The 27831-nt window shown below is 47.3% G+C and overlaps 1 protein-coding gene across 1 annotated transcript; it reads right to left on the reverse strand.

Annotated features, from left to right (window-relative positions):
- On the reverse strand, window positions 1–27799 carry POLD3 (DNA polymerase delta 3, accessory subunit). Its single transcript, XM_048048007.2, has 12 exons — window positions 27635–27799; window positions 26267–26322; window positions 24840–24942; window positions 22257–22296; window positions 20509–20641; window positions 17482–17746; window positions 16076–16148; window positions 13502–13664; window positions 12070–12182; window positions 6441–6541; window positions 5624–5705; window positions 1–2024 (listed from the first exon to the last, which is right to left on the reverse strand). The coding sequence occupies exons 1-12, from the start codon at window positions 27692–27694 to the stop codon at window positions 1819–1821; spliced, it is 1395 nt and encodes a 464-aa protein (XP_047903964.2). The 5' UTR covers window positions 27695–27799; the 3' UTR covers window positions 1–1818.
- Between the last annotated feature and the right edge of the window lie 32 nt (window positions 27800–27831).

The raw sequence follows: 27831 nt of genomic DNA on the forward strand, positions 1-27831 counted from the left end.
TGTAGCACGTCTTTTAATCAGTAAAAAAAAAAAAAAGACAAATCTGTATTTAATACATTTGGTTACTTATCATTCCCTTTCGAAACACTCCCCCACTTCTACCAAGAAAAACCAACACGCTATAGCGCTACAGTTTGGACCAGGCGGTGGTCTTCAGAGAAGTGAAAATAAAGCCCTTCATTACTTTTCCACCACGGCTCTCTGCTGCCCGCGTCACTGAAACACACCTTGAGAACATCAAACCTTTTCCAGCGTGTGCAGCAGGCTCTGGCTGAGGATGGCTGTGGGTGCTGCTGCTAATTCTGCCTGCCCTCCCACATCCTCCCGTTATTTCTCCTGGGAGCTTCCACCTCAAAGCCCAGAGTTACTCGATCTCTTAGCCTGAATGACTGTGTCCATACAAACAATTAGTTGGCCCTTTTACTGCCCACAGGTCAGAATGCTTGCAGCTGAAGACATTTCTTCCTTGCTTCACACTCTTCAGACTTGCTCTACCTTTGTGCCAACCACGAACGCTCTAAATACCACTATGTATGCACATCTCAACACATACGTTGCTCTAACACCACCCAGAAGTGACCACCGGTGACAGCAGTTGCCCACATGAAAGCCCTCACCAGGCCAAGCTTCAGAAGTGCTGAGCATCCCTCCTCTGGAAAAAAAAAAAGGGCCTTTTATAAGATAGTCTATAAAATTCAGCACCAAAAAAGCAGAAGGCATCCAAAACGAGAAGTTATTTCTGACCAACAGAACTGCAGTGCTTTATTCACCTCCAATAACTTTTTTTTTTTTCTCAGAACCATTTGCTGCAACACTTCCTCCAGCAGGCAGCTGACTGGATGTCCTAGAAAACAACTCTTGGGGTGTCTGGTTTATGCCTGTTAAAAACAAGCAAAAAAAAACCTGCAGCATGAAACCAAATGAAAAAGCTGTGTGTGGTTCTTCACGGACAAGGACACCTGACTGGGGTTATCGGAAGAGCCCTCTGAACACCGTCCCCTTTGACTCGTTAACTTTCAAGGTTAAAGAGACAGTTGCTTTCCCAATAACAGCAAAGCCTTCCCCCAGTTACACTGGAGCCAATTGTGTGGGAAGCCTAAGATGTTTTTGCAGAGACAGAGCACCAACAGTGCCCTCGTCTATAATTAGGCATCTGAGCAATTTACAGAGGATACGTTCAAGGAAGAAAAGAGTAAGAGAATTTTATATGCGCTGCTTTGTCCAAAAACAGATTATGAAAGGCAGAGCAAGAACTATTTTACCGGTCTTCGGGGGAAAATTAAATTCATTTCATTCAGTTCAAGCTGAAGCAGACGTTCAATATTTGTGTGTGTGCGCCTGAAGACCTGCGACATTGCAGCTTCTAACCAACATGAAGATTTAGATCTATCTGGAGAGCCGGGAGTGTAAAAACAGAGCAAAAAAAAAAAAAAAGATTCCAGAACTTGACTCCTCATTTAGCCAATCTACCACTCGTGGAACAGGCCTTCAGCACTGAGCTGGTAAAAAGCCCTGTTAAAAAATAAAATTTCATGGAAGTCGGTGAAGAGTCTTTCAGGAGTTCATTCTAGATTTTACACTAGCTGGTGATTTTCATACAGCTTAGTAAAGAGGACTGAATTATTGCAGTAACAGATAAAACTTTTTTTTTTTTTCAATACAAAATCTAGTCCAGAGGGCTTACTTACACAGTAAGCAAGATATCTTACTTAACACGAGATTGCATGTTGTTCTCCTCCAGTGCAGCAGCTTTCAGTAAGCCACTCAGAAAAGAGCACCACTCCCAAGCTGCCAAAGGGACCAGGGAAAAGACCCAGTTCATTTCTTCTGAAAAAATCCCATGATGGAGACCTGCTTGTTGGCTCTGCCGGCGGTGGCTGCCCCTTTCTTCGCGTTCTTCCTTTCTTCCTTTGGTTCTTTCTTCATCGGCAGCGCAGGCTGTTTGGGCGCAGCTGGTGGCTTGGTCTTGGCGAAGTCGTCCTCGCTATCTGTACAGGATTCGCTCTCGTAAACCTTCTCAGTCACTGATTAAAAGAGAAGAAGAACAGATGGCGATGGTTAAGGCTGCGTACTGAAGAGCAGCGACCTCCTCCCTGCTGCTCTCCCACTGCATTTCTAGGAACGAGAGTTCTGGGTTCGAGGAGTACACGCCAGGTACAGGAGCCAAGCCCAACGCTCGAGGTTACGCGCTAGATCCAGATGACTGGACTGGTTTTCTGTACATTGAGTCAGACCGCATCCCTTCTTTCTTAAGCATAAGACAGGCTAACGACCCGGGAGTGTTAACATCATCCCGGCTCTTTCAAAATGGCTCAGTGTCCTTACAGATGGTCATTCACGGGCTGTACGTGCGCCTTACACAGCAGCAGCCCAAGGCTCTGCAATGGGAAGAGCTCGAGAGGACAATTCCTGTTCCGAATCTACTCACGCGTTGCCCTCTTCTAGAAACAAGGGCTGACTGTGCTGGAAAAACACGGCTAAAACAGGTCTCTACCAGGGACTGGCCTGCAGCAAAAAAACAATCTGACTTCCCACAGGTTGACAAGCAGCTATCCAAGAGTGATGAACCTGAACGAAATCAAAACCCTTGGTTTGGCATCAGAGGATGGGACGTCTACGTTACAATCAAAACCCATCATTCTGACTCGGTCTGATTTCGGCAGGAGCCCAAGCAATCAGACGGATTGTCCAGATTTTAGGGCAAGGCAACCCAGAGGAGATCTCGTCCTCCCTCACCAGCACTGCGCGCAGATGGTTGGGGAAAAATAAAGCCAACAAGGTGCGCCTCTGGGATGAGAAAAGGAGCACAACGCTCAGGCGGCAGCTCCTTCCTACGCAGGAGGGCAACATAAGAAATCCCTTACAAATAAAACCAAACTCATCACCAAAATCAAGGATCGTTAATGAATGGGACCGCTGGCTCATTACTGTCAGGGTCCCACGACGGAAAGCTAAGAGACAGAAACCAGCACTCGCTGAACCGAAACCGGAGTCGGCTCCGCTGATGAAAGCCATTATTAGATACTAGTAAACGTTGTATCAGCCTTCCCAGCAGTGCTCTGGTATTCTTCTAGTAAACCATTCTTCTTTAGCAACTGTACTCTTTTAAACACATGTCTGAACTTCTCTTCTTCTGGGAAATTAGCTTTCGGTTGTATTAATGCGTCAAATCACGTACGGTTTTCTACGTAATCGGACGGGAAAGAGGAATGGTATGAAATCCTGCTCCTCGGTGTCAGTGGATGCTCGAGCTGGGACTATAAATCTAAGCTAAAGCTTCCCTCCAGAGGCAACTGGCTTTTCAGGGAGCAGTTTTAACAGACTGCTGGCCGGTTATTGAGCTTTAAAAAGTTATCGCGTTGTCACCCTGGTGGTAACCGTTGGTAACACGAGGCGTGTGCTTAATCCCCTCCAATTACAAAATAACACATCTTAGATTAACTTTCTTTTACTGAGATTGCGACTGAACTTAAAAATTCTGTATCTGCGGCAGCCACAGGCATACAAATGTAAAACAAATTTGCCTACAATGCAGCAGATGAATTTACTCCAGAATAGAAGTCCACGTGGACTTCAGCCTTTAGAAGGTGCAAGGTAGAAATGCTTTAGCTTAAACCTCACTAATTCCCCTCCGCAACAGACTAAGGAGATGCACTCACTTGTATCCCTGCTGATGCATGGCGACGTGCCTTATGTTAAACTCCACGGATACTTTAATTGCTCAATTTCCCTTGGGGCTAATCCCTAAATTAGTTTTGCTTTCTGACACCAATTTCTTACTATTGCAGCTATTGTGAAAACGATCACTTAAAGTCGTGGAGAAATATGAAGTACAGCCTAATCCTAATGTTTAACATTTAATTTACATTCAAGAGCTCTGTAACCTAGCCCTTGTTTAAAATAAAAAGCACAGCAGGGAGAGGAAAAAAAAATGTATTTCCAAGAAGAACAACAATTTATATTAGCCTGGGAGATTTGCAAGCTATCTAGCCTTCAGATGATTAGGTTTGTGCACGGAAAGGGTGTGTAGAAGAGGGGAGAAACTGGACAATAACCAGACAGCAATTTCTGCCCAACAGACCACTAAGAGGTAAGTTTTCAGTCCGGAAAGCGGCATCTCCTCCCTGCCCAGTCCCCCAGCAGCCCAGCTCCATCCCTCTCACCTTCCCAGGGGTGTCTCCCGGAGGCACAACAGGGGCTTGCGTTTCCCCTTTCAAAAAAATGGGAGTGGATATGAACTGTAAAACCAAAGGTCTGGTGTTCACAAGAGGCTGCTAAATCTCTGGGGGTGGCGGAAGAGAGGGGCAATCCTCCCAAGCTGGGACATTTGGAGAAGGCTGAGCAGAAAGAAAAGCGCTCTGCTGGAAGCTGAGCCCAGGCCGGTCATTACTGTGAGCTCTGGACGTAGACCTTGTTAAACCCGAGTCCTCTGCTGGTGCTTTGTTGTTCCAGTTTCCTTCCAAGCGTTTTAACGGTTCTAGCAGGGGTGGGAGTGCAAGACACCCGTAACGCAACCGGCCAGGCCAGGCGGTAACTTTGTGCAGGTTCAGTGCTTTGACAAAAACCCAGTACTTGAGATTTCGGTTACTAGCGCAGTGGCTTGCTGAGCGCTAGCTTTGTTTCTTTAAAGAAAATGCATGAAACTAAGAGGAAACTTAAGATACACCTATACAGATAGGTGCAGACAGGCTGGCTCACGCAGCTCCAGATCTGGACCAAGCAGGCTGCATCTCTCTACATTTGTGCACAAGAAACCTGCACAACGGCAACAGATCTTCCAGAACTGGCTGAACTCCCTTGACATTTACTCGGATCATGAAGGCTGGAGAATGTTAAGCATCTCACACAGTTTAGCTGACAACAGCGCTGCAAAAAGCACGTTTCACCCTCCTAAATTTTTAAAACCTTTAAAAAGAAGGGGAAAAAAAAAAGATTCTGAACTCCTACAGCTCTACTTCAGTGTCGGGATAGAGAGGAGGAAAGGAGCACGGTGGTGTTACACAGCTTTCTCCAGGTCACACAGGAAAGCAGTGTCCGGTCAGGCTGGAATTTGAAGCCTCTGGCTCTTGGTACTCTTAAGAACTCTCTTCCCTTCAGAGAGCAGAACCATCCTTATCACAAACAGAAACCCTCTTCTAGGATTTAAACCCCAGCTCGTTCCTTGTTTATCTGGGACACTTGAAATTTATATTAACATATTATCAAGCTGTGTTGCACAAGCTCTGTATTTATCCTCAAAAGATAAGTGGGAAAAAAAACCCCACACACTTATCCCAGATAGAATTTATCCCAAAATTTAGACTTCTCTCTGCATCATTTTTAAAAGCTTTTATCTTTGGAAAGGAGAGCAAATGAAGGAGGTGCTCACGCTGGCAGGAGGGAAAGGAGAACTGAAGGAAAAATCTGTGAATAATCAAAAAAGAATAAGGATTCAGCCACAGCTTCATAAACCCCTACCCAGGCCTTCACCAAAACGGTGACTTACTGAGACCGGGAGCATGAGGTAGAAGCAAAAAGTGATGCTGTGAACCTCCTCCTCAGCCTGGGAGAGGCTGACCTGCAAAAACCTTCAACACAACTGCAATAAAAATTAGTCCCACTGATGTATATGAGACGGTCTTACCCATGCAGCCTTCTTCTTCATCAACAAACATTTTGGATTTCAGCACGCGCTTCCGTTTCCTCTTCTTCCCTCCAGCTGAAACCTGAAGGGCATTGCAGTACCGTGAGAAATCAAGAGTTAAAGTCCCGTGCACAGACCCAGGTCATAAAAGCGTCAACCCCGAGGGTCTCTCTAACCAAGCTGAGCACGATTTGTAAATTCTGTCCCTTCTCTGGATATTCCAGTCTACGTGTTGTGAATGCCACAGTTCCCCCCATCCTACCAGGACAAATTTTAGGGAGGCAGAACAACTTAAATCAGATAGCAATCTTTCCTGTCTGCCAGCACAGGGGGCACATTCCTCTTGTGGGCAATGTGAGGTTTTGAAATGCGTTTACTTATGTGAGGAGGTGGCACTGGGGTTGTTTCATCATTCCTCTGAATGAGGAAATAACAAGGTGTGCGAGGTATCAGAACACGTGCTGTGACGAACAGCTGCGCTTCCAGTAACGCTACGTGTTAACTTTTCAGCTCAGAGGTTGACTTCTTGCCAACCGCAGCCCACCACCCTTACGCAGCAGCTTCTCTGTGATACAAGGTTGAACGCTGAGGTTCTCTGGTTTCATTTCTGGCCCTGTCTTGACTTCTGAGACCAAGATTTGAAAGGAAGGGGGGTTCAAACGTGAGCAACAATTCACAGAACCATTAGCAGGGTAAAAAGAGAAGAAAACTGAGCTATGTCAGCAGAAAAACTAACCTCTATTTAAAGTTCTGTTCCAGAAAATAAACGAAATCACGAACATGACAGATTCTTTCAAGCTGGATAACGTGCTCTTACCTCACCGGATGCAGGCTCCAACTCAGTCTTCAGAGCAGGTGCCGGAGGTGGTGGAGATGGAGCTTTCTCTTCCTCAGGTGCGGGAGACAGTGGGACATTGGCTAAGAAGGACAGAGGAACATCTTGATAGCACACCAGTCCAACATCCCCCTGTGGCTACCACTGCCTCAGATCATCTATCTAACTCCGAGTAGCTGCTTGCAACCTGTATTTAGCTCGAGGTTTACAACCTGTAACTTAGATTTGTTTAGTTCAGGTCAGGACGGTGAGTTCCAAGCCTCCAGCCAGGCAGCTCACCCGGCACAGCGGCGCTTCGTGCTGCGGTTCCTACAGAAAGGATGGCGGAGGGTGGGATGGGATGGGAGAAGGGCGTTTTTGGAAAGCCATGATCGGTCCACTAAGAGAAATGTGAAAAACAGGCACAGAAATTGGAATATTTTAACCATGTATTTCACTAATTCATTAAAAATAGGGACCATTGCTTGTTTAGAAATTAGAAGAGTTTGGGTTAAGACTATGTATTCCCAAATCCCTGGATGACCTTAGTCTCTCCACCTCTCTGCCACTGGGAGAGCAGAGCCATTGCTTCACAAGCAGCGCTACAAATCCCAAATGATCGATGCTAGTAGCTTGAAACTCCCTTTGCTTCTTAATTCTTAATTCTTGATCCAAGAACGAAGTGCGATACTACCCACCCTAAAAGATTTTAAGGGACACCCCAACCCCTCATTTGAGGAAAAAATAAATAAAAAACACAACAAAAAACGAAAAACCACAACCAAACCACCCCCAAAAAAGAAGCCCATTTTCTCATCAGCAGCCATCATCTACGTTCCTTTTCATGCTGCAGATTGATGCAGTGACCGAGACCCTGGCATCCTTCCAACACCCAAACTGACCACAACGGTCGAGGCCCCCTTCACAGGTCCGTACGGAGCAAAGCCAGCTCTGGAAGCTCTCGGGGCAGTGTCAGCAGGGCCTTGGTGAGCCTAGCAGGGTGTAAGAAAGCTGGGGTCGCTCTTCCACGGGGCTGGCAGGGGGACGGAGCTGTGACAGCGAAGCGAACTCGGTGCAGGGCACGGAGGGGGAAGGAGCAGCGCCTTGCACCACGCGGCGGGCACCACGACTGATTTAAGTGATTTTAACAAATCCTCTCCGAGGCCAAGCGCGAAATACTGCCGTGCAGGCCCTCGGCCGTGGGGGAGAGCTAGGAATGCGGGGGAAGAAACTCCTCATCTGACCTATTGCTTAACAATAACAACGCTGCTGCTGGACGGGAGGACAGAGTGCCTGCTTGGCTTCTCCTCCCGCCCTGCTGGCTGTAGCCCCGCATTCACGCTGTCGTCGTAACACGAATTCTGGATCTGTAGCTGTCCCAGCCGATTAGGTCAGTGTTAAAGAGTTATGACTGTGCCAGGCGTGCGGCCAACTGACCTTCATAGGTTAAGAAGGGCTCAAGTGAAACAGTGGTTGGCTGCCAAGGCTAAATAATAAATTACATTCTTCAAACAAGGACTCAGCCTCCTAACTACTTCAGTAAGCGAGGCACAGAAATGCAAACAGAGTGGGATAACATGACTCGGTATTTCACCTTGCTGCGGAGAGCTGGCTCTGGCAGCTCCGCAAAGATAAAACTAAACAAGGGATCTGCTCGAAGGTGCGAACTGCTGGGGCAGCCGGCGAGCGCAGCTGAGGAGCTGCGAGGGAACTCAAAATGCTCAATATTTATCCCAGTCTCACAGCAACTGCAGGCTGAAGCACCCCGAGACTGCGCAGCACCGGACCCGCTTCGCAGACTACCCAAGCCGGTCACAAACTATTTTTAAGAGCGTACGCTAAGAGGGCTGAAAACCAGGCTGGGAAAAATCCTGCCAGCTCTGCCACGCTCGAGCAGAGCCTCCTGCTAAGGGACCTTCAGTGGGTCAACTCGCCTGTTCTTGCTTGGGGGAAATTTGTTTTTTTGTTCGTTAGTTTGGTTTTTTTTTAGCCTCCTTAGAATGAGTTGCCCCACCTTTGGCAGGCAGACGGCACCTTCTTCCCACGGCAGCGTGTTTCAGACCGCCATCGAGCTGCGTCTCTATTACTTTATTATCCTCCCCTAGCCAGCACAGCCCTCTGACATGTGATAACTCCTGAGTCAACCCCGAGCTGCTGCCCACAGTTTACTCAACAGCAACAGCTGCGTGAAATGGATACAAGTTGGGCAATTGGATGTACCAAAGATGTAAATCCCGGCTTTGTTTGGTTTGCTCTGACCCTGCCTGGAAAAACTGTGAGAAGCTTTAGTGCTTCTACCGCAGCTCGCCGAAACTGATAGAGTTTGTAGGTCACAGTGCCACTGAAATCACCCTCCAAAGTGGCCGTAAAACGCTTGTCAACACTACGAAAGTCTGCTTGTGTTGGTATAGCTGGAGCTGCCAAAACCTCCTGTCCTCTGTGGACACACTTGTGTAGTTTATTCTGGCACTGGGAGTAAAACAACCTGCAGTGACTAAGGCACCCTCAAACCAATATAACTTTTTAATGAAAAAAAATCATTTAAATGGAGATGATTGTGCCTTGTGGCCTCTCTGTATTTTCACCTCGGTACAATGCGCTGACACTCGGGTAAGAAGAGCTTACCTGGGGCTAATTTCAGCGCATTAATTGCGGGCTAAGATAGAACGACTCAAAAGACTTGCCCTGACATCAGAGAGCTGTGCACCGGTCGCGCAGACCCAGCTTCAAACCCACAAAGTGTCCCTGCGACCAGAGGAGGTCGGCCGGCTCGGCGTGTCAGTGGAGGCGGCAGCTCGGCTCTTAGCCTCTGGTAACTGCCCCGGGGGTTTGGCTTCCCATCTCGCACGTTTAAAACTCACCTCTCGATTGTCTGTGGGTGAATTCTGCGGGTGCTGGGTGAACCGTGCCCTGGCTGGCAGCGGTTTCCAAAGGCCGTGCAGCGCACGGTGCCTTCCTCCCCGCAGGGACGGAGCGTGGAACATTGTCCTTCCATTTCGCTCACTGGTGCTGCTGATTTAAACTGCCCCTGCTCTCTGGTGAAACCTCTTTCCAATCCTTCCAAGGGTAAAAGCTCTCAAAGTCCAGCTGCTCTACATTTTTTAAAACTCGTTTTACCCAGCTTACATCTTGACTCTTGATTAGAGGATGTAACATCGCCTACATTATCGATTTGGCTTCAATCTGAGCATTTCAAAGAATCCCGGTCTATCTTCTTTCGTCCAGATGGATTTAGGAGGGCAAGCAACAGAACCGAAGCACTGAACGCAGCCCTAATCCTAAGGGTGGTTTAGATAGTCATTAGCTTAAAAAGAAAGATGGAAACTCTCATTTCTATTCTTTCCCTTTTGAAAGGGGGAACGGTACAAAGCTGATCTGTGTAATATACAAATTCGCAGACACAAACTATAATTTGCATAAATTTACAATTCTAACGTGTAACACAAAGCCATCTCTCGACATAATGGAAAGAACAAAGAGGACTGTGACGCAGGAGGAGCAAGAGCAGTGACAAGAAAATCCTCCAAATGGAAAGCCAAATTTTCTGCATACATCTCCAATAGGTTATAAACAAGTAAAACAAGAACCAACCCTCCCCACGGGGTGGGTAGGGAAGCCTTCTTGCACTGTTTTTAATGACTAAAGCTACAGAGAGCGAGGTTAATAAGGTAAGCGGGCCCCCAACCTGGCCAGATCCCTGGTTTCTATTTGCAAAACCAGTTAACTCACGTCTGAAAGCATAAATGAACCGAAGGAGAACGACTAAGAGCGTTTGGTGCGTGCACTGAGGCTAGGAGTAGGCACTAAGATTCTCTGGACCACACCGTGAAATAAATGAAAACACGAGGCATTGACTAGTCAGCGTATGCTAACGTAACACAGGTATTCAACGAGAGACCGGAGAGCTCAAATACTCAAAACCAAAGGTGGGTGTGCAGCAAGCAGGAGTTTGGAGGACTCTAGAGAAGGTGCTCCTCTCTTTACGAGGGCTTTATGGCCCTGCCCACAGCCCCACGACACTACAGGAGCTCCAACAGAACGAGAGCAGGAAAACAGACTGGGGGGTCGCCCCTCAGCTCGCTGCGTGTTCAGGGCACCGCTGGGGTTCCCCAGCTCGTGGCAGCAAAAAGAAAGCCAAAGCAACAAGCTCTCACCCTTCAAATAACAGCCTGCCCGCTCATCCCTACCGCGTGCCTGGAACAAAGGCTTCGTTGCTGCCTGCTCGCTAGCAGGGAACTGATGAGCTGAGAGATTCCAGCGCGGCACGGAGCAGCGCTTCAAGTGGCTACGCGGGCTGATTCCAATCTTCCCTCTTCACAGCAAAACAACGCAGCTCGTCAGTAGGCTGGGCGATGAGTAAACGGAAAGGCCAGATAATAGCTTACAAACGTTTAAAGAAATAAATACCAGAGAGCGTGGGCATACGTATTTTTTATGGCTAAACAGGGAGCCGTGCACAGGAATGTGATGAAATTAAGACCGATGGTGAAGAACGGCTTCCTGAGAGATTTATCATTCTGTGGAATAGTTCAAGTAGAAGCGATGGATGCCTGATGACACAGATCACTTGAAATTATGCCGGGCAAGAGAGTAACCACGAAAATAGGCCTAAGGTGGCATGGAGACTGCTACGACACCCAACAGTATTCGCATCCCTAATTCGTATTACAGATTCTCCCTGATTCGTATTACCGATTCTCTTCATCTCATGGTTATTTCTCTTGGGCTAGCCATATTTCTCTTGGGCTAGCAAACAGCTTCAGTTCTCCTGCTGGAGTCCCATCTCTTTACTAGTGCAACCTATAAGCTGTTTCACCTTTTTTGCTGAAGCTCTCTATACCGTACCGGTGGTTTCAATTATTTGTCCATAATGATCTCCAAATTCTTTTCCCGACCAGCTCGTTGGATGACTGCTCCATTTTGCACGTATTCCCTAGCTCGGCTCCCAACTTATTTTCCAGTTATCTATATTGAACGGCATTTGTCACCTCAATTATCCAAATTCTTCGCAATCTGGCTCTGCTGTTCCTCATTATAAGCCCAAATTTTGCGACGTTCTGGGCACCCTGCTCCTATCACAGCCAACAGCCACTGAGGAGACGCGGAGTCGCATCGGATACGGCTCAACTGCTTGCCTCCAGTTTCTCTATTATCTCTTTTTTTTTTTTTTTTTTGGAAGTCTTGCTTCCAATGCTGTCGTCTTACAAGCCATTTCTATAAACAGACAGAATAAAGATACTAAAAATGACCCCGAGAGCGAGGAGGTCACTTTGTAAGTGTTTACTCACTAAATAAACTGGTTATGACCAGTCCCACAACTCTGGAAGGCGTAACATCGTTCACAAGAGATTCGAGAACCTCCTTTGCACACGTCAGGGTGACTGGCAGCACACTTGGTGAGGAGACGGCCAGATCTGAGCTAAGCTAAAACAAAGACTGAATGACTGAGGCATCTCAATGGTATGCTGAAGTGCATGCAGCACAAGAAAAACAGAAAACTCGAGCTGCAGCCATTTGCACGGTCTTTAGTGCTCCGAACTCTTCCCTCGGCCACTGACCAGCAGCCTCGGATAGCAACGTTATCGAAATCAGGCCCCTGACCTACGTGTCTGGTTGTTTACACATCTTTTACCTTCCTCATCACTGCTGTCAGACTCAAGTTGTTTGATTCGCTTCCTCTTCTTCTTTTGATTTTCGGGTTCTCTTTCCTCCTCGTTATCTGACTTGTCCAACCTCTTCGTTTTACTGCCACAAAGAAACAAAGTAAAAAAAAAAAAAGGGAATGAAAACATGCTACCCCTCGTGTGTGTGTGTGAAAATGTTGCACGCATTTATACAAGTATGTTCCTGATAGAAGTACTGCTAGCAAGGCAATCAAACGCCCCTGTACCTCTCAGAAACACGTGAGCATCACGTAAGCTGAAGCGTGCTTACCTATACAATCAGACATAGGTGCAAGAGCATTTTCAAGCCTCTCAACCTTACCCCATATCCAGTTCTCCAGAACAAGGAGGACTTCTTTAGCCCCTCTGCAGTTCAGTTTCTGCCCAGCACCTCACCTAGCTTGGCCACAGCAACCTGGCAAGAGCACATTCCTGATCTTGTCTCTCTAGCTCAGGCTCCCAGACACCAGTGTCCCCAACAGCATCGCTCAGAAGCTCTTTTGACAGACTGCTCGCCACTGACTGCCTATGAGGTAGTGTCTCAGAATCCTGGAGCCATTTTTAAAGACTACTGGAAAAATAAAATAGCTTCTTTCTTTTTACTGCTGGCGAGACGCGTCAGACTAACAAGCCTGGAGGCTAAAGGCCCACGTATCCTCACGGAGCTGGTACAGCCCAAGCGGCCTTCCCACCACCCCGCTGCCAACACGCAGTTTCCAGGCCCCTTGCTTTTTGAGTAAGACTATCAATAAGCACTAACTGCGACGGTGGGCTGGGCGGTGCGCTTACCTATTCGGTTAAAAACGGATCGAGACCACCAATTAATTACTCACAGGCCACCAGAGAGCCATCAGAGTGTAATGATTTTTTGTCCCTGTCAGTTTGGGTTGGATTAAACACAAAAGGGCTGAACTTAAAAATTTACTTGGAGTTTCAGCCCAAAGTAAACCAGCGGCATTGAAAGCAGCAGCACATTAGCTATGGAAATCAACAAGCAGAACTTTGTGTGCTGGGAGCTGTGTACATATAAGCTTGGGAATATACTGCCTTCCCTGCAGCACAGGTGCTCCTGCCAGCCCCCCCGGATTGCCTGTGGGGTCCACGCTAAGCCTGCTCGCAGCACGAGGCTGTCTCACGAAACGCCGCCCCCCTCGCACCGAAGAGCACCTGGACCGTGCCCCTCCCCATTTGGGGTGGCACGAATGGCCCTGAGGCACCTACGGCACTACGTGGAAAAGAAGTATTGAGAAAGAATTCTAAGAAAGATAATTTTAGGCACATTTAGTGCAATTTAGTAGCTGAGAACAGGAAGTAAGCCAACATCGTATGACTAGCCAGCTTCATGCAGGCCATCAACAAACAGGTTAAGAGCTTACAGGGACCCCGAACAGTCTGACCCACCTTTTCTTGTCCTTTTGTTGAGTTTTAGCAGGCTCTGTTTTCCTCCCAGGTTTCTCTACTACAGCGTTAGGGGATGACTCTGGTTCTGCTACAGGAACTGAAGTCTTGACTACTTCTTTTTCCTCCTTTGGCTGCTCAGGCACAGAGTTGACTTTGAGTTTATCTGTGAATAAACCATTAAAAAAGAGAACACTGGGCATTCGGTATGAATGACAACTTGTAAAGGAGTTGGTGAAACAAAGCAATGCACACCAAGAACACCAACAACGCTGCGGATGATGCGTAAAAGCATTAAGGGATCTGCATTGACCAAGCTATGTCATATATGAAAAAAAGGGCACGTTTAAATTTCCAGCTGATTTACTGGTTTGCTTCCGTTGTCCCTGATGGCACAGCCCGAACGCGCCACGAGCCAGGTGTGCTGCAGCAGCTCATAAATTCCGCGAAGAAGGCTAAGAGGCGATGGCAGAAGCCTGCCTGGTCTCCAGGACCTAAGGCACCACACCACGATCGTGAGCCCACCTTCTACACGTCCCCCTTGGCATACCACCACATCCACCTTTATCGTCAGTCGACCCCTTCCAAATCGGAGTTTTAATCAAGCACAGAAAAGTCCAGAAACAGAAGAATCGGGACTGATGAAAAGCAACGAGAGCTGCTTGCAGCCTCCGTAAGATTAGAGCCCACAATCAGTATTTTTAGTAACGTAGCAGCTCGTCTCTTCCCCAGCTCCAACCTCACCACGAGCCAGCATCTTTTGCCTACACAGCACCACACGCAAGGACAACTCTGCTGCAAAAGCCTCAATCTAGTAGCAGAAAAGAGACAGCAGGGAGGAGTGGTCAACAAATAATAGATTTATCAACCTGACAGTCTATGCTGTTAGCACAGGCACGTGCACAGGAAGAGACAATTTAAAAAAACTGCATCATCCCAAGCATCAGATGCCTGGGTGAAGCATTTATCAGCGAGACCAACTACACTGTCAACAGGAACAGAGGCTGCCGAGAGGGCTACGAGACTTCTGAGAGGGCTACGAGACTTCTGAGAGGGCTACGAGACTTCTGAGAGGGCTACGAGACTTCATGCCAACACCTTTCTGACACTGCCTGGCAAACAGGCTGGCTGCTTCACCGAGCGAGGGAAAACAGCTCATAAAGAAGAATTTGAATGACAGCTATCATATTTATGATCAATAGCGTAGAGCTGAAGGACCCAATTACCGTTAAACTCAGGACTTTCTGGCAGCGGTGAAATCTTTGAAGCCAGGAGAGACGTATCAACACGTAGGGAATAAATCTTCCTCCTGGAATCACCCTGTATTTTCTATACGCATAATCGTTTCCAGTTCTGCTCAATTTGCTCCCTCCCTGCGGTCACCCCACAAGTTTCAGCTCCCTGACAGGGCTCAGCGGAGGACCCAGCCCCACGGGAAGTCACGGGAAAACATCCAAAGTTTTCTTTTGTTGCCACTGCATTATCTTTACCAGGCAATTTCAATTTCCTGGGTTTTTGGAATATGAACTTTGGTCAAGGGCTCTTCTCAGATCTTAAGAATTTAGCGGAGCTAATTGCAGCAGCTGCCCTTAGACTTGAATCCTATGCTGAAAGCATCCTCAGTGAGAGTGGTCTCAGCAAAGCGGGAACTCGAAGATGTCCAACAGTGCTGCTCACCGTGTGTTCTCTGACAACTGTATCCCGCAGACTTGACCAGTTGGTTCACACAGAGTGACTTTTGCTGTTTGCTCTCACCTGGTAACTCTTCGAATTCTCCAGTGTTCTTTCCAAGAGCATCTTTGAATAATTTCCATCGTGTATTCAAAAGATTCCACATCTTTTCCTTAGACTTGGACAATTTCAGTTGGAAGTGGCCTCCAGAGGCCATCTAGTCCAAGCCCTGCGCTGAGGGGAAGCCCACCCCTCACTTTTCTATGCTGATTACGAGCTCTTCAATGTGCAGTAAAGGAATTAACCCTAAATCTAACTACAGACTCCTCAGTGGTTTGTGATGAAAAGCAAGCATCATTAACATGCTCTGCGTAACAGGTCTTGGCAAACGCTTTACCAATAGCTAATCTTCCAGCCAAAAGTACTCACTTTAAATCAGATTTCTTCTGCACTAAAAATCCTTCCTGGGTTAGTCTGCACAAACACGTCATTTTAATTGATCTCCACCCAGCAAGCTTGTTGTCTGAAAAATTCCACTCACAACTTTTCTCTAATTTTTGCCTTAAGAGCTGCATACAAAAAAAAAAAAGAAATTAACCCCTCTGAGTTCAAACAAATGACCTTAAGAAAAGAAGGGATATAAAGGAAATCCAGCAAGCCTCATGTCTTGAAGTTTGGGGGGAAGAGAGGGGAAAGAATTCTAGTCCTTCGTCTCTGTTTATGCCTCCCCATCACAGCTGCATAGCAAGACACCCGATATCACTGATTATTTTTAATTGTTACTTAGTGGAAAAAAAAAATGATTTTCAATGTCCCTCAGGACTTTTTTTTTTTTTTTAAACTACAGAGGACTGGTCCCTGACCACAATGGTTTCTGAAAACTGATGCGCGTTATAAAGCACTTACTCATGGCAGCTTTTCCAAAGAAGTTGTTCATGATGTTGCCCTTTGCCGGCGGTTTGCTGCTTACTGCAGACACCTGGAAGCAAACAGAGGTGTAACCACAGGAATTATTCATGAAACAGAGCCCTCGAAACGCACAGCACTGCTTCTGGACAAACAAAATAAATACGTATAATTAGCTGACTAGTCGGTGTCTTGGATTTCAACATCTGCTTAGGAGAACTTGAAAATGCTAGATAATACGTGGATTGAAAGTTTGAGAGTAAGTTAGTTACCACCCCTTAAGCTAGGCCTTCAAATCTAACCTAGGTCACATTCCCATGTGATGGCTGACAGTGTTACTGAAATAAGTGGTTGGGATTTGGGTCGGTTCCCAGTAAAGAACTGTTCTTTTTACAAAGTATCAGTGCCTCAATTCACAGTAACCGACAGGGGAAAGAACACAGATTGGCCAAACCATGAAGACTTTATCCAGCTACTCTGGCACACACGCTGTTCTGCTGAGCAGTTTGCAAAAAAAAAATAAAATAAAATAAAATATCACTGCTCTATTCCATTACTATAGCCACCACCAAAATGAAAAATCACACACAAAAAAGAAAGCCTGAAAGCTTGGCCTCTTAATCCCGTTTATTTTCACGCAAAAAAAGGCAACCAGACGCTAAACTTTCCAAAGCATTCAGACCAGCACGTTTCGTCAGTTCTCAATTCACTATAAAAATCAGAAAAACGAACCAAAACGTACTCAATTGTTATATAAAAAAAAAAGCTAAACTGTATACAGAGAACATTACCACTTTAATACCCGTTTACTGGCCAATCTGCTTCAAAAACACTTGTACTGATTAAAATTAAAACACAGCCCTATGCTGGAAAAAAACAGCAGCTGAGAAGATAAACATTTTAGTCTTGCACAGGTCAGGCTCTGAAACCTCCCTCGCAGACCAAGTTTAAACACCTTGATACTTTTAAGACCTGGACTTCTCACATTTCACTTATTGCTCAAAACAAATCCTTTTAAGCACAATAGGGAGCGCGAGATCCTCCACTGCTGTATATATTGGCGTAAGTGAAGACAATGGAACAATTGTCTCAATGATGCAGCTATGCTGGTTTACACTAGCTGGAGATCTGGCTCAAGGAGGAACGTCAAAGTGTCAAAGCCACGGCAAATACACTTCTGCGGGGAGGTCGAGAGCGTGGCACAACGCACTCCCCTCCGATGACGGAAGGCACGACCGTACTATACGGTTAAATGCTTACAAGAGCGCTGCCTGAGCGCTCCCAGGGGACAGCAAGTCCAGTGCTAGAGGCGCTGGATGAGGCCGCGCTACGGCTGGTTAGGGTTAGCGAGGTTGAATAAGCACGAAGCCAGAGGCTGTTAACCCAAACGGTCTGAGGTAACTTACGCCTGGGGCCTCCTTAGCCTCTGCTTTGGTTTCTTTACTCGTGTCCTGGGGCTTGGAAGCGGCTTTGGCTGCAAACAGCCCCATGATGCCCTTGGGCTGCTGCGAGGTCTGCTTGGTGGCCGAGGGACCGTGGCCGTTGACCGCGGGCGCGCTGGCAGCACCCGCGTCACTCGGCGGCTGGGAACCCGCCTGCGCCGACGTCTGCGCTTGAGGAACTTCGGCGGGCGTCCGGGGGACGGCGGCAGCGCAGCGAATGGCGCTAAACCTGTGCAACGGAGTGAGAAATTTAATTAGCCTTTTGACCCCTTAGTTTTCACCTCGGCTTCCTCCCCAGCAGCGCCGCGCCTCTCTGGTTCTGCGTTCTCCTGTTATGGGAAAAAAAAAAAAAAAAGAGCAATTTGATTTGCGCACGGGACGAGAAAGAGAGGCTGGCACGGAGCGAAAGCGATGGAGACCTCGACTGAAAAGATCAGCTGAACCTGTCAGCAAGAGCCAGGGCATTCAAATGCAAAACAAGCTGTTGGATTTCATGGAGGGGGGGAGCCCATCTCCACATCCAGGGTGGGGATGGAGAGAACCGCATTTTATTCCTAAACTGGTTACGCTCTCCAAAGCTTACAGCGTAAATAGCGCTGCTGTCTGCTGATCTGAAACATTTACCGCTTTCAGATGCTTTGACAGGGTCCGCTCTTGCTGCAGCAAGCGGCTGCGACCTCACCAGCCAGGTAAGTCAACCACAACTGCGACTGAACTACTCGCAGGGCTCAGCAGACATCCACGACATTCAGCGACTTAACTATATAAAGGCATTTTCACGGAGTCACTGGTAGGCAGAGACGCATCTCAGCTTGCAGCAGTCTGAAACGTGATTGTTTGGGAATACCGAGATACAAGAACTAAACGATGTGCTCACAGTTACGAGACAATTCACTGAGAGTCAGGAATAGCTGTACCCAAAAATAACTGAATTCTGCTCCCCACTGTGCGAATCACAGGCAAGGCTTTCCAGATTTCCCACAGAAATGCCACAAAAGAGCACAGACTCACGCCTTCCACGCCGGCGGATTGCATGGCGTAATTTTTATTTGCGTAAGAAATAAATCGGCTTTCTGCCAATTAATCGCCGTGCCTCGGCATTAGCAGCTCACACGCAGCCTACTTGTACGCGGGTCAGAAACCGAAACGGATCAGCAAACAACACCTCTACAGCACTTCTGGGCTGCGGCAGCAATCCCTCAACATCCCAGCCTTTAATGGAACGAGAGGAGACGCTGAAGGGAAATATTCCTACTTTCCTTTCTACTTTCAGCCTGTTCTCAACACGGTCAGCGCAGCACTCTAGATGGCCCTTGCTCCTACTCCAAACACACTCGTGAGCAACACCAGCAACTCCTCAGAGTACAACTAATGCTTTATTGTCAGCGCCTACGCTGACGGTGCAGTGAGCACACATGTAAACCTTCCGCATCCCAGGCCTCTGGGAAGTCACCTTGCCCTGCTGCTGCTGCGCGACTACGGCTTATGGGCTCGATCCAAAATTCGCTAAATAATCGCTGAAAAAACAAGCAGTGTTTGGACCGTGCTCCGCAAGCAAGGAGCCGCTTCCGCTTGGAAAGCTGACGTTAGTGACACGCATTAAAGCCCGCTGTTTATGTGAGTACCTCTCGCCACCTCCTCCGCCTTCACAGCAGAAGAGGTCCCATACAGACACAGAAGAGAATGAAGATCCTTGCCCCAGAGCTTAGGAGATATATGGACTTAGAGGGAAACAGAAGAAGCCAGGAGGTTCCCTTTGCTGTAAACACGCACATCGGCAGACCTCTGTCTTGCACAGGTACTGCGGGGATCTCGTCCCAGCTGCAAGGGGCGACTCACGTAGCTACCAAGTCCAAGGGAGAGGGAGCGTGGTCAGTTTGAATTTAGTTCAGCCAGGCCACAAACGAAGAAGCTGCCTTCTTCTCAGTTCGCCTGGGAAACGCCGCTCCAAATCCAGCCAGAGAATTAAACGTAGGCTTCGGAAAGAGATTTCAGAATTGTCTAAACCTTCTGGGTGTACGAATCTGGAAGGCAGGCTCCCCTGAGGCATGAGTATCACCACGCAGGGGTGCCTTAGCACAAAGAGCAAGGAAACTACAGCCAAAGAAACAGCATACATCCTCCCTGAAGCTGGGCTTTCTAGCACTTACCGCGGGACTGACATTCACGTTTGAAATACAGCTTCGAGAACATTATTTTCCCAACCACTCTCTTGTGAAGGCAGCTACGTTTCTACTCTTCTATCCTACACTCTTTCTGTGACACGGCATTCAGGCACCCCGCTTCTAAACCAGATCGGTCACAGCACCGTACGTACTGAGTACATCAAGACGAAGCCGGCAGGGTGGAAACACACACAAATGAAAAGCCCCAGCAGCCAGGCACCACTCAGGAGGCGAATGTATGTCCTCTGGAGACCGAAGTCCCTCTGAATTCTAAGCAACCTTTCTCTATTTCGACCACGAAGGACACTTGTGCTGCTTGCTCTGTTTACACTCCAGGCTCTTATCTTAGATACGGAGAGCGGGTTTCTGAAAGTCATCTTTTAGAGGTGGAAGAGACCAGTGGATGAAGGCACAGTCCCACAAAACAGAAGGCAAGCTCAGGTTAGTGCTTTCCTGAACGCGTCGCTCGTGTCTCTGTACGTCTGTTTCGATTTACTCTCCCTGTGTGACAGAGAACTGGATAAAAACGATCGTGATTCAGTGCGGCCTGGAGATAAGAAAAATATTTCTAGCCATCAGACAAGAAAAGTACTGGAACACTGCTGGAGTAACAGAGCAAGTGAACCGACCGTAAGCTGGAGATAGCTCAGTTTATAAAACAACAATACAATTTATCGTCTAGGGACGGGTCTGGCATGACTTCTTCTAGCTTTCTAAAAATTCAGGCATGTCTGGTAACCGCTGACTTCTGCCGAAGCGCACCGCGTAACAACATCTCAATCTCCAATCACGTAGCGTACAAAGAAAAAAGCAAGACATAACTCACTTGCTGCAGTTGTGCAGGTTTGTTTTGACAATGTCATAGTCGGTGTTGTAGAGCGGCCCGCTGTCTTTGAGCAAGGCTTTCTGGATGCTGTAAACGTGCACGCTTGCAATCGTGGCGAGCTTAGACTTCATTGCTGAGTGGGGAAAAAGAAGAAAAGTCCTGTTAGCACAGCCTTTAGAGAATCAGGGGGCAACTTTAAGTATCGTGCTCTGCCTCCGACGGCAGAAACACCGACAGACAGTCAGTCCCCGTGACGGCAAGGACCTGCAAATTAAAATCTGTAATTGTACCTTCCTCTAATGATCACTAACTGAGAATTCAAGGTAACAGACTCCACGAGCCTGTCGAATGTGTTTTCTACTGTACACACGTGGTTTTTACACAACCGAATTGAGATGATCTCTCAGCGTTTACCTTCAAAACATCCAGTGTCTGGGATTCAGATATCCTATACCTAAGGCTGAGGAAAAAAATAGATAGCGATACCTCAACCCTGTTGCAACTGTTCCCTGCCACTGAAGCAGCACCTGCTGTTAGGACTGGTGTTGCAGTGTTTTCTTTCATAAGCTGCTGAAATCAATGTTTTATCTCCTCTATGCTGTTTAGGCTGCAATCCCCTTGAGACAAGAGCTGTTCTCTTCTTCGAAGCTGTTCTTTAGGAACTCTCTGTTCACTGCTCATATCGCTCTTTCCACACGGCCCTGGTTTGAGACAGAGCTTCTAGGCGCTGCAAAAACACACCCGGTAATCGTTTCTTGGGGCCATTCCTAGACTATGCAGCCCTGCTCCCATCACAAACCTCAGCCTCTTCCAAATCTAAGTCATACCCCTGGCCTGTCTTCTAATACAAAAAAACCACAACAACCCTTTCCTCCACGGCAAAGCAGAACTTCACGCAGCACGCGTAATTCAACGAGCACGACGGGCGGTAGTTGCACTGCTTGACAATCTACTGCCCTGGTGAAGACAACTCAGCTAGAAACCCGCTTCAGGTTTCAAAAAGGAAAATACCACAGGTCTTTCAAAGTCAGTTCATTAATATCGATATTAAAGGTCACAAACGCCACACTACGTTCTCAAATGCCAAAGATGTTACTTGGAAGCGATGAGGAGCCTGCAGATGCGTTTCAGTTGCTACAGGTCGGATCTCATTAGCAGGACCAGACGTGGAAAAAGACAGTAAAGCGACTGAAAAAATACATGGGGACCAGTTTGGGACGCAGCATCACAGTGGTGGGTTTTGATGTTGTTTGCTGCTGGTTTTGTTTTGATTTTTTTGAATACTTTTTCCTGTGAAAACAAATACCTCAGGCAAAAGCGGGAATATTCTCAGGGGATATTAAACTAACATCGAGACCTTGCATTCAATCAATGATAAGAATCATCTCCTTCAGTGTCCTTAGAAGCCTGAGGGCTCCCACTTGGTCTAAAACGCTGTGAGACACTGCTGTGCACTGCTCATTTACTGCTGCCGTGAAGGAGGAGCCGCCTGTCAGCGGCATGGAGGTGGAAAAGAATCCCTGTCGAGTAAAATGTGCAACCCAGAAATCAGACCCAAATCACAAGTCTGTAAAGTTACGCAGCTGTTGGCTCAGACACTCAAAATTCTGAGAAAAAGCTAGTACAAAAAGTACACACCTGGACCCGACCGCTTGACGAAGCATTTATGTGCAGATGGCAAGTTCTGAGCTTTACTCACTTCGCTGTTCTTTCAAAGAAAAAAAGCACAAGTTTCACGATCTGCTTACCTTCCAGTTTATCCTCTCTCACTACTGCGACCTTGTGGCACTGTAAAAAAAAAAAAAAAAGAATAAATTGCAATCTTAAAACTTGAAAAGATCTGTTGTAAGACTGGTATTTTCAGTTATCTATTGAATGAGAAAGCCTGCGGACTGTAGGTGCAGCTTCACAGAGCTCCGCCAGCGCCTTTAAACCACCCTCAGCCGTTAGTTTTCCCAGCTGTATCCTCCTGCTTTCCTAGGGCACTGTTTCACAGATAAGCAGAAACGCTCGGTCCTCCGTTCCTGACACCAGGAGATGAGATACGGACGAAACGAGAACAAAACAATTGTGCAGCAAAGCCGAGAAAAGCAAAGGAACACAGCTGAAGACCAGCTGCTGGAAAGCTGATGCAGTAGCCACATATATTAAGATTGCCTGTAAACTTTAACGTAGCGTTATCTAGCACAGGCAGGGCACCAGAGAAGCAGGATGCGATGAAAAAGATAAGTGTTAATTTAACAGCCAGAAACGAACGCTTCCAGAAGCGTGCTCTACAGCCTGTGCTTTTTCAAGTCTTCAAGGACTACACCTGCCCTCTGACATTCGACAGGCTGCAGTTCGTACAGAGAGCATCCAAACAGACAGGCTCGACAAAAATCCATCCATTAATTGTGTGCGTAACTGCTACCAGGCTATCCAGCAGAAGAACGAGAGACAAGAAAACGTAGGCGACCTGAAAAAGTAAAGAAAGATCAGCAGCCTTGGTCCCCCACCGAGGCTGTATAAAGTGGCAAGCACACAGCGTGCAGTGCTCAAGACACGAGGAGAACTCTTTGTGACGGATTTCTAGTCCCGTCTCCTGACAGGGAGCTCTTGTAGCTGAATGCACAGCCTTGTGGCTACCCCTACTGACAGCAGACAGCAGTGCAGGGGGACCAGCAGGCACAGGGCTGGATCTGAAGCACTCTCATCCGTTTCCTCCCAGTAACCGACTTGTGCCAGACGTTACCCATCTGCTGCTCCAATGCCTGCACGTCTGCTGGAAGTATTTCCCAGATTTTCCAGCTCTGGATAAGCCTCAGGCACCCAGTCCGGGGAGCACTGAACTCCTTCCGCGTGTCACTGCTGACCTTTGAATTGTTTTTCTCTGCCCCTACAACCTACTGCTGGTGGTCGTCTTTATTAGAAGTCGCTGGGACTGTAGGGTTCAAAGCCAAGATATTTAAAGATGAGGTGGGGAAAAAGAAAAAAAGTGACCTTGAAGCATTTACCTTAGTAAACTTTTCTTGTTTTAAAAATACTGCTAAGACTGAGTACAAAAAAATAAAAATAAAAAACCTGTACCCTCCGTATCCTACGTCAGAATTCACTTATTGCTATTATTAAGTTTGCCCTAAGGTGTTTAAAACTGTGTGTTTACGAACTTCTCACTAATTCTAGTGAGCCAGGAGCTGCTACCTCGTTATTTCCAAAAGAAACCAGGGGAAAAAACCTGTTAAACTCAGGTTGTAGGTTGGCCACCACTGATACAGCTCTAAAAAAAATAAAATTAATTGTACAGAGCTTACACAATGAATAATTACCTTCATTTTCAGGCAAATTTGGAGATGCAGGGAGTATCCTATGCCTGTGAATCAGTTATTTAGAAGAACTAAAAAGGGTGGTGGCTGTTTCTCTCCCCAGTCTGCTGACAAAAGCCAGGGCACCCTGAGATGTACTAATCCTAAATGAAGACTACGGATCGCATTGTAAAAGATGTTTGGGTATCTAGAGGTATGAACAGACACCTGGTGGAATGCTGAAGGCACTTAGTGTTCAGCTTATTAAACTCTTAGGAGAGCAAAGGGGAACAGGCAACCAATTCACTCATTTTCTTAAAAATAAAACCCTCCTGAGGTACCTACCTGAAATTATAAATGACATTTTGGCAAATCTGACAAGCAGTAACAAGAAACAATAAATACATTGACTACAAGTAGTTAATGTATTTATTTGCTTTGCTTAGCAAGTCAGATTATTTTTAAATACAAAATGTGGTTTCTCTTGTACACCACGATAAATAGTTACCTTATTTAACAGGACAACCTTTAACCGAATTCCAAGCTCTCTCCAAACACTACATAGCTCACTTCTACTCCATGGCAGATCCTGGAAAATGGATTAGCTGATCTCACAAGGGCCCCTCCAGACTATTTTCTAAAATCTGTTATCCGGTCGTAACAATAGGATAGAGAGATAGGAGTCCTAAGATTGATAAAGTCTTAATTTGATAAATTAAATTGATAAAATTCTTGATAAATCCATTGTTAAATTGATAAATTCTTAAGATTCTTCAGATCGATCAATCTTAAGATTTAAATTAGTTAAAACAAAACCCTGGTTCAGCACTGCATTACCAAATCACGACCGACTGATCTTTCCTTCCCATCGTTTGTGTGTTGGGACGGAGACGGTGCCTCCCTTTGTACAGGCCCAGAAGACCCAGCACGTGGTGTCTGTTACTGGAAAACCAGAGCGAGTTCAGCTTCTGACCCAAAGATTACAAAAGGTTAGAAAACAAGGCAAGAACAAACAGCTCTTAAGACACCTTCGAGAAATAAAGCACTCACAACGTGGCCGTTCTGGATGAGGTTTCCTGCTACTAAGTAGGTGACGTGAAGCTGAGCTCCCGAGTTCTCCTTTCGTTTCCTCTCCACATAATCGTACAGCATCCTGCACAAAAGAAACCAGTGTTAATCACCTAGAAAGGAAAGAGCTCATCACCGCCCCGTCTGCGAGGCTTACGTAAAAAGAGCAGAGCTAATCTGACACGGAAACGTTTTACACGAACACGGTTATTTTAACCGGGATTGAATTAAACCTTATTGGGGCACCTTCCTCCCCTGCCACCCTGAAGAATCTCACGGTCCAACAGCAACGTTAACCAAAGGCGAAACGAATTCGAGCTGTCAAAGCTTTAACAGATGGTTGCAGGTCGTCTCAAATCCCCCGGGCAGCTTGTTCTGAAGTTTCCCCTTGAGAAATGCTGTTACGACCCAGCATTAGGAAACGCCCGACAGGAGGTGATCCTTGAATATTAACCAGGTTTCTTGGGCCCTCTGTCCTCCAGGGCTTTGTCTTGTGGTACTCTACCAAGCAGATCCCTGAGGAAGCCAAAGTCTTCTCTCCCAAAGCCCAGGGTAGTGAGCTCGCTGTGCTGTCACCTCGTTGCCCTCAGGATCCTAAAAGGCTCCATGTCATGGTCGCTGCAGCCCAGACTGCCCTTGGGTTTCACATTCCCCACCAGCCCCTACTTGGTGGTGAGAACGAGCATCTCTCCTTGTTGGATCCTCTAACCTTTGGAGATGTCATCAGCGCATTCCTGGAACCTCCTGGATTGCCTGCGCCCTGCTGGGCTGTCCCTCCAACAGACATCGGGGTGGTTGAAGCCTCCTAATGAGGACCAGAGCTTGTGAACATGAGGCTGTCCATATCTGTCTGTAGAGGGCCTTGTCCCTGCTCAAAACAAAGCCCTGGAGGACAGAGGGCCCAAGAAATCACCTAAGTTGTTCAACACACACACACTGAGGAAAGAGACCAAACAATCTTCCAGCGCATTAGACGCCCAAGCTGATGTTCAAGCAGTTAGGATGAAACAGTTGAAGCTACACCACAAACGTTCCCTTAGGTCCCAGCTCTGGGTGGGGACAAGGAGAAAAAGTATTTATATTATGGGACCTGACGTGCTCACGCAACCTTCAGATCCTTAACTCTGCTTAGCCCTACCTGGCTGCGTAGAAACAACCCCAGAATCCTTGAGAGCTCGTACTTTGTTTTATGGAGTATTTTAAAAGGTTACAGTAATTTCTACTCCTCAAAATATACCCAAAGTTACACATTTAAGCAAAATTTGGAGAAGCAAACAATATTCTGAGGGTACAGCTGATTCCCCATCCTCCAGAGAGATCATTTTCATACGTTAACCACAGACATGAAAACAGTAATGAGCAAGGCTCTGACACAAAAGCAAAGGCTTGCAGGATGCACCAATACCTACTGTTTAGCCTGGTTGACATGAACTCCCAGAGTATAGCTCAGCCATTTGTACGTCACCTGGAAAAGAAAAAAAAGAAGAAAAAAACTTTAACAAAAACCTCACTCTTTTGACTGTTAAACCTCACATCCTCCCGAGGGTAAGTCAAATCCTTTAGGACCCCCCCTCCCCAGGAAACCCACCACAAAAACGTGTCAGAAGTGAGAGCACGTGGACACCCACCCTCCTTCTGTGCTACACTGAATAGATCTAACCCCCGAGACCTGAATAAACTTCCGACCCAAAAAGCTGTGTTTTTATGAATATATTTTAATAGGCGTGTTTCTGTGAATACCTTTTTGAAATGCCACTGCACAAACGAAGCCATTCAGTGCTCAGCTCCACGACAGAGACGAAAATGAAACAGCGCAACACCAGGCCAGGAGAAGCACTCGCCGTTCTCCCAAACCACCGAGGACTTCCCACATTTCCCCGTCACCCTCTCCTGTCACAAGGGACCGGGGATCTCTGCCTGCGCCCCGAGTCCAAGAGCACCACGCGCCAACCCTCCGGAGCCAGCAGCTCTACTGACTCGCTGCAGCGTTCGAACAGGGCACATCCTCATACCTCCTTCTCCTCCCACTCTGCCTTTTTAAAATCAAACCTCAGGCTAGGGCCTCTCCTGCCTCAGGCACGACAGTTAATGAAGTTGTTGTCAGCCTAGTGGTTTATGGAAATAAATTATAATGTCAGAAGCGGCTCGTGTTAGTACAACTACTTTGACAGCCGCAAGGATGCACCACCTTTACTGGATCGGTTTCCAGGCTAAATTTTTATTTTGAAAGAAAACCAGACACACGTGGTCACTGTGTTTCTGAACCTTCCTAAAAGTAATAAGGGTTCAAGATGCTACAGGTGATAAATAATAACTGCTTTTAGGCTGACCCAGCAGTAGCTGAAATGGTGGGCAGGACTGCCTCAATCCCTTCCTGGTTTCAGGCACTTCTGAGTTTTATTTTTTGAGGTAAAATATCACTGTCACCACAGCGATTTTTGTTTGTTTGTTGAGGAAAAGTAGCTTATGGAGGATAAGGAGTCTGCGTAGAGCTGCTTTTCCTGTGATATGAATAATACCGCCACTGATTCCCTTCAGAGACACTAAACTATTATAGGGGGTTGAAAAATCCTGACATAAAAAGCATTTTTGGTCCCGTGGGAGTGGAAATCGGCACTGACGGCAACCTGTGGAGCTGGGACCCGTGGAAAAACTCCGTCACCACCAACTCCACCAGGCGATATCCAGCTCGTGGAGCTGAAACAGCTCCGGCTGGGGAGCACGGCCGGGGCTGGCAGGGCGAGGAGGGCCCCCCCGCCGTACACATCGGGACTCACCACGCGGTTCTGGTCGGTGACGAACTCGTCGATGTTCTCCAGGTACAGCTCGTCCTCCATGGCGGCCGGATGGGGGCCGGGCCCCGCGCCCTTCCCGCGCACCTCAGCGCCGAGGCCGCCGGGCCGCCGCCATGGCAACGCGACGGGAGCCGCGCGGGGACACAAACGTGGAGCCGGGCGCGGAGGCGCCGGGTGGG

Source organism: Anser cygnoides, chromosome 1 (genome assembly GCF_040182565.1).
Source record: "Anser cygnoides isolate HZ-2024a breed goose chromosome 1, Taihu_goose_T2T_genome, whole genome shotgun sequence".
Lineage (NCBI taxonomy): Eukaryota > Metazoa > Chordata > Aves > Anseriformes > Anatidae > Anser > Anser cygnoides.

Bases quoted from the DNA above. Each gene is read 5' to 3' on its own strand.
- POLD3 (XM_048048007.2), bottom strand. From the start codon at position 27,694: ATGGAGGACGAGCTGTACCTGGAGAACATCGACGAGTTCGTCACCGAC. The intron at 22,297-24,839 runs GTGAGTGCTTTA...TTTTTTTTACAG, and splicing joins TCATCCAGAACGGCCACGTT to TGCCACAAGGTCGCAGTAGT. The intron at 12,183-13,501 runs GTGGGTCAGACT...TCTTTGTGGCAG, and splicing joins CAACAAAAGGACAAGAAAAG to TAAAACGAAGAGGTTGGACA.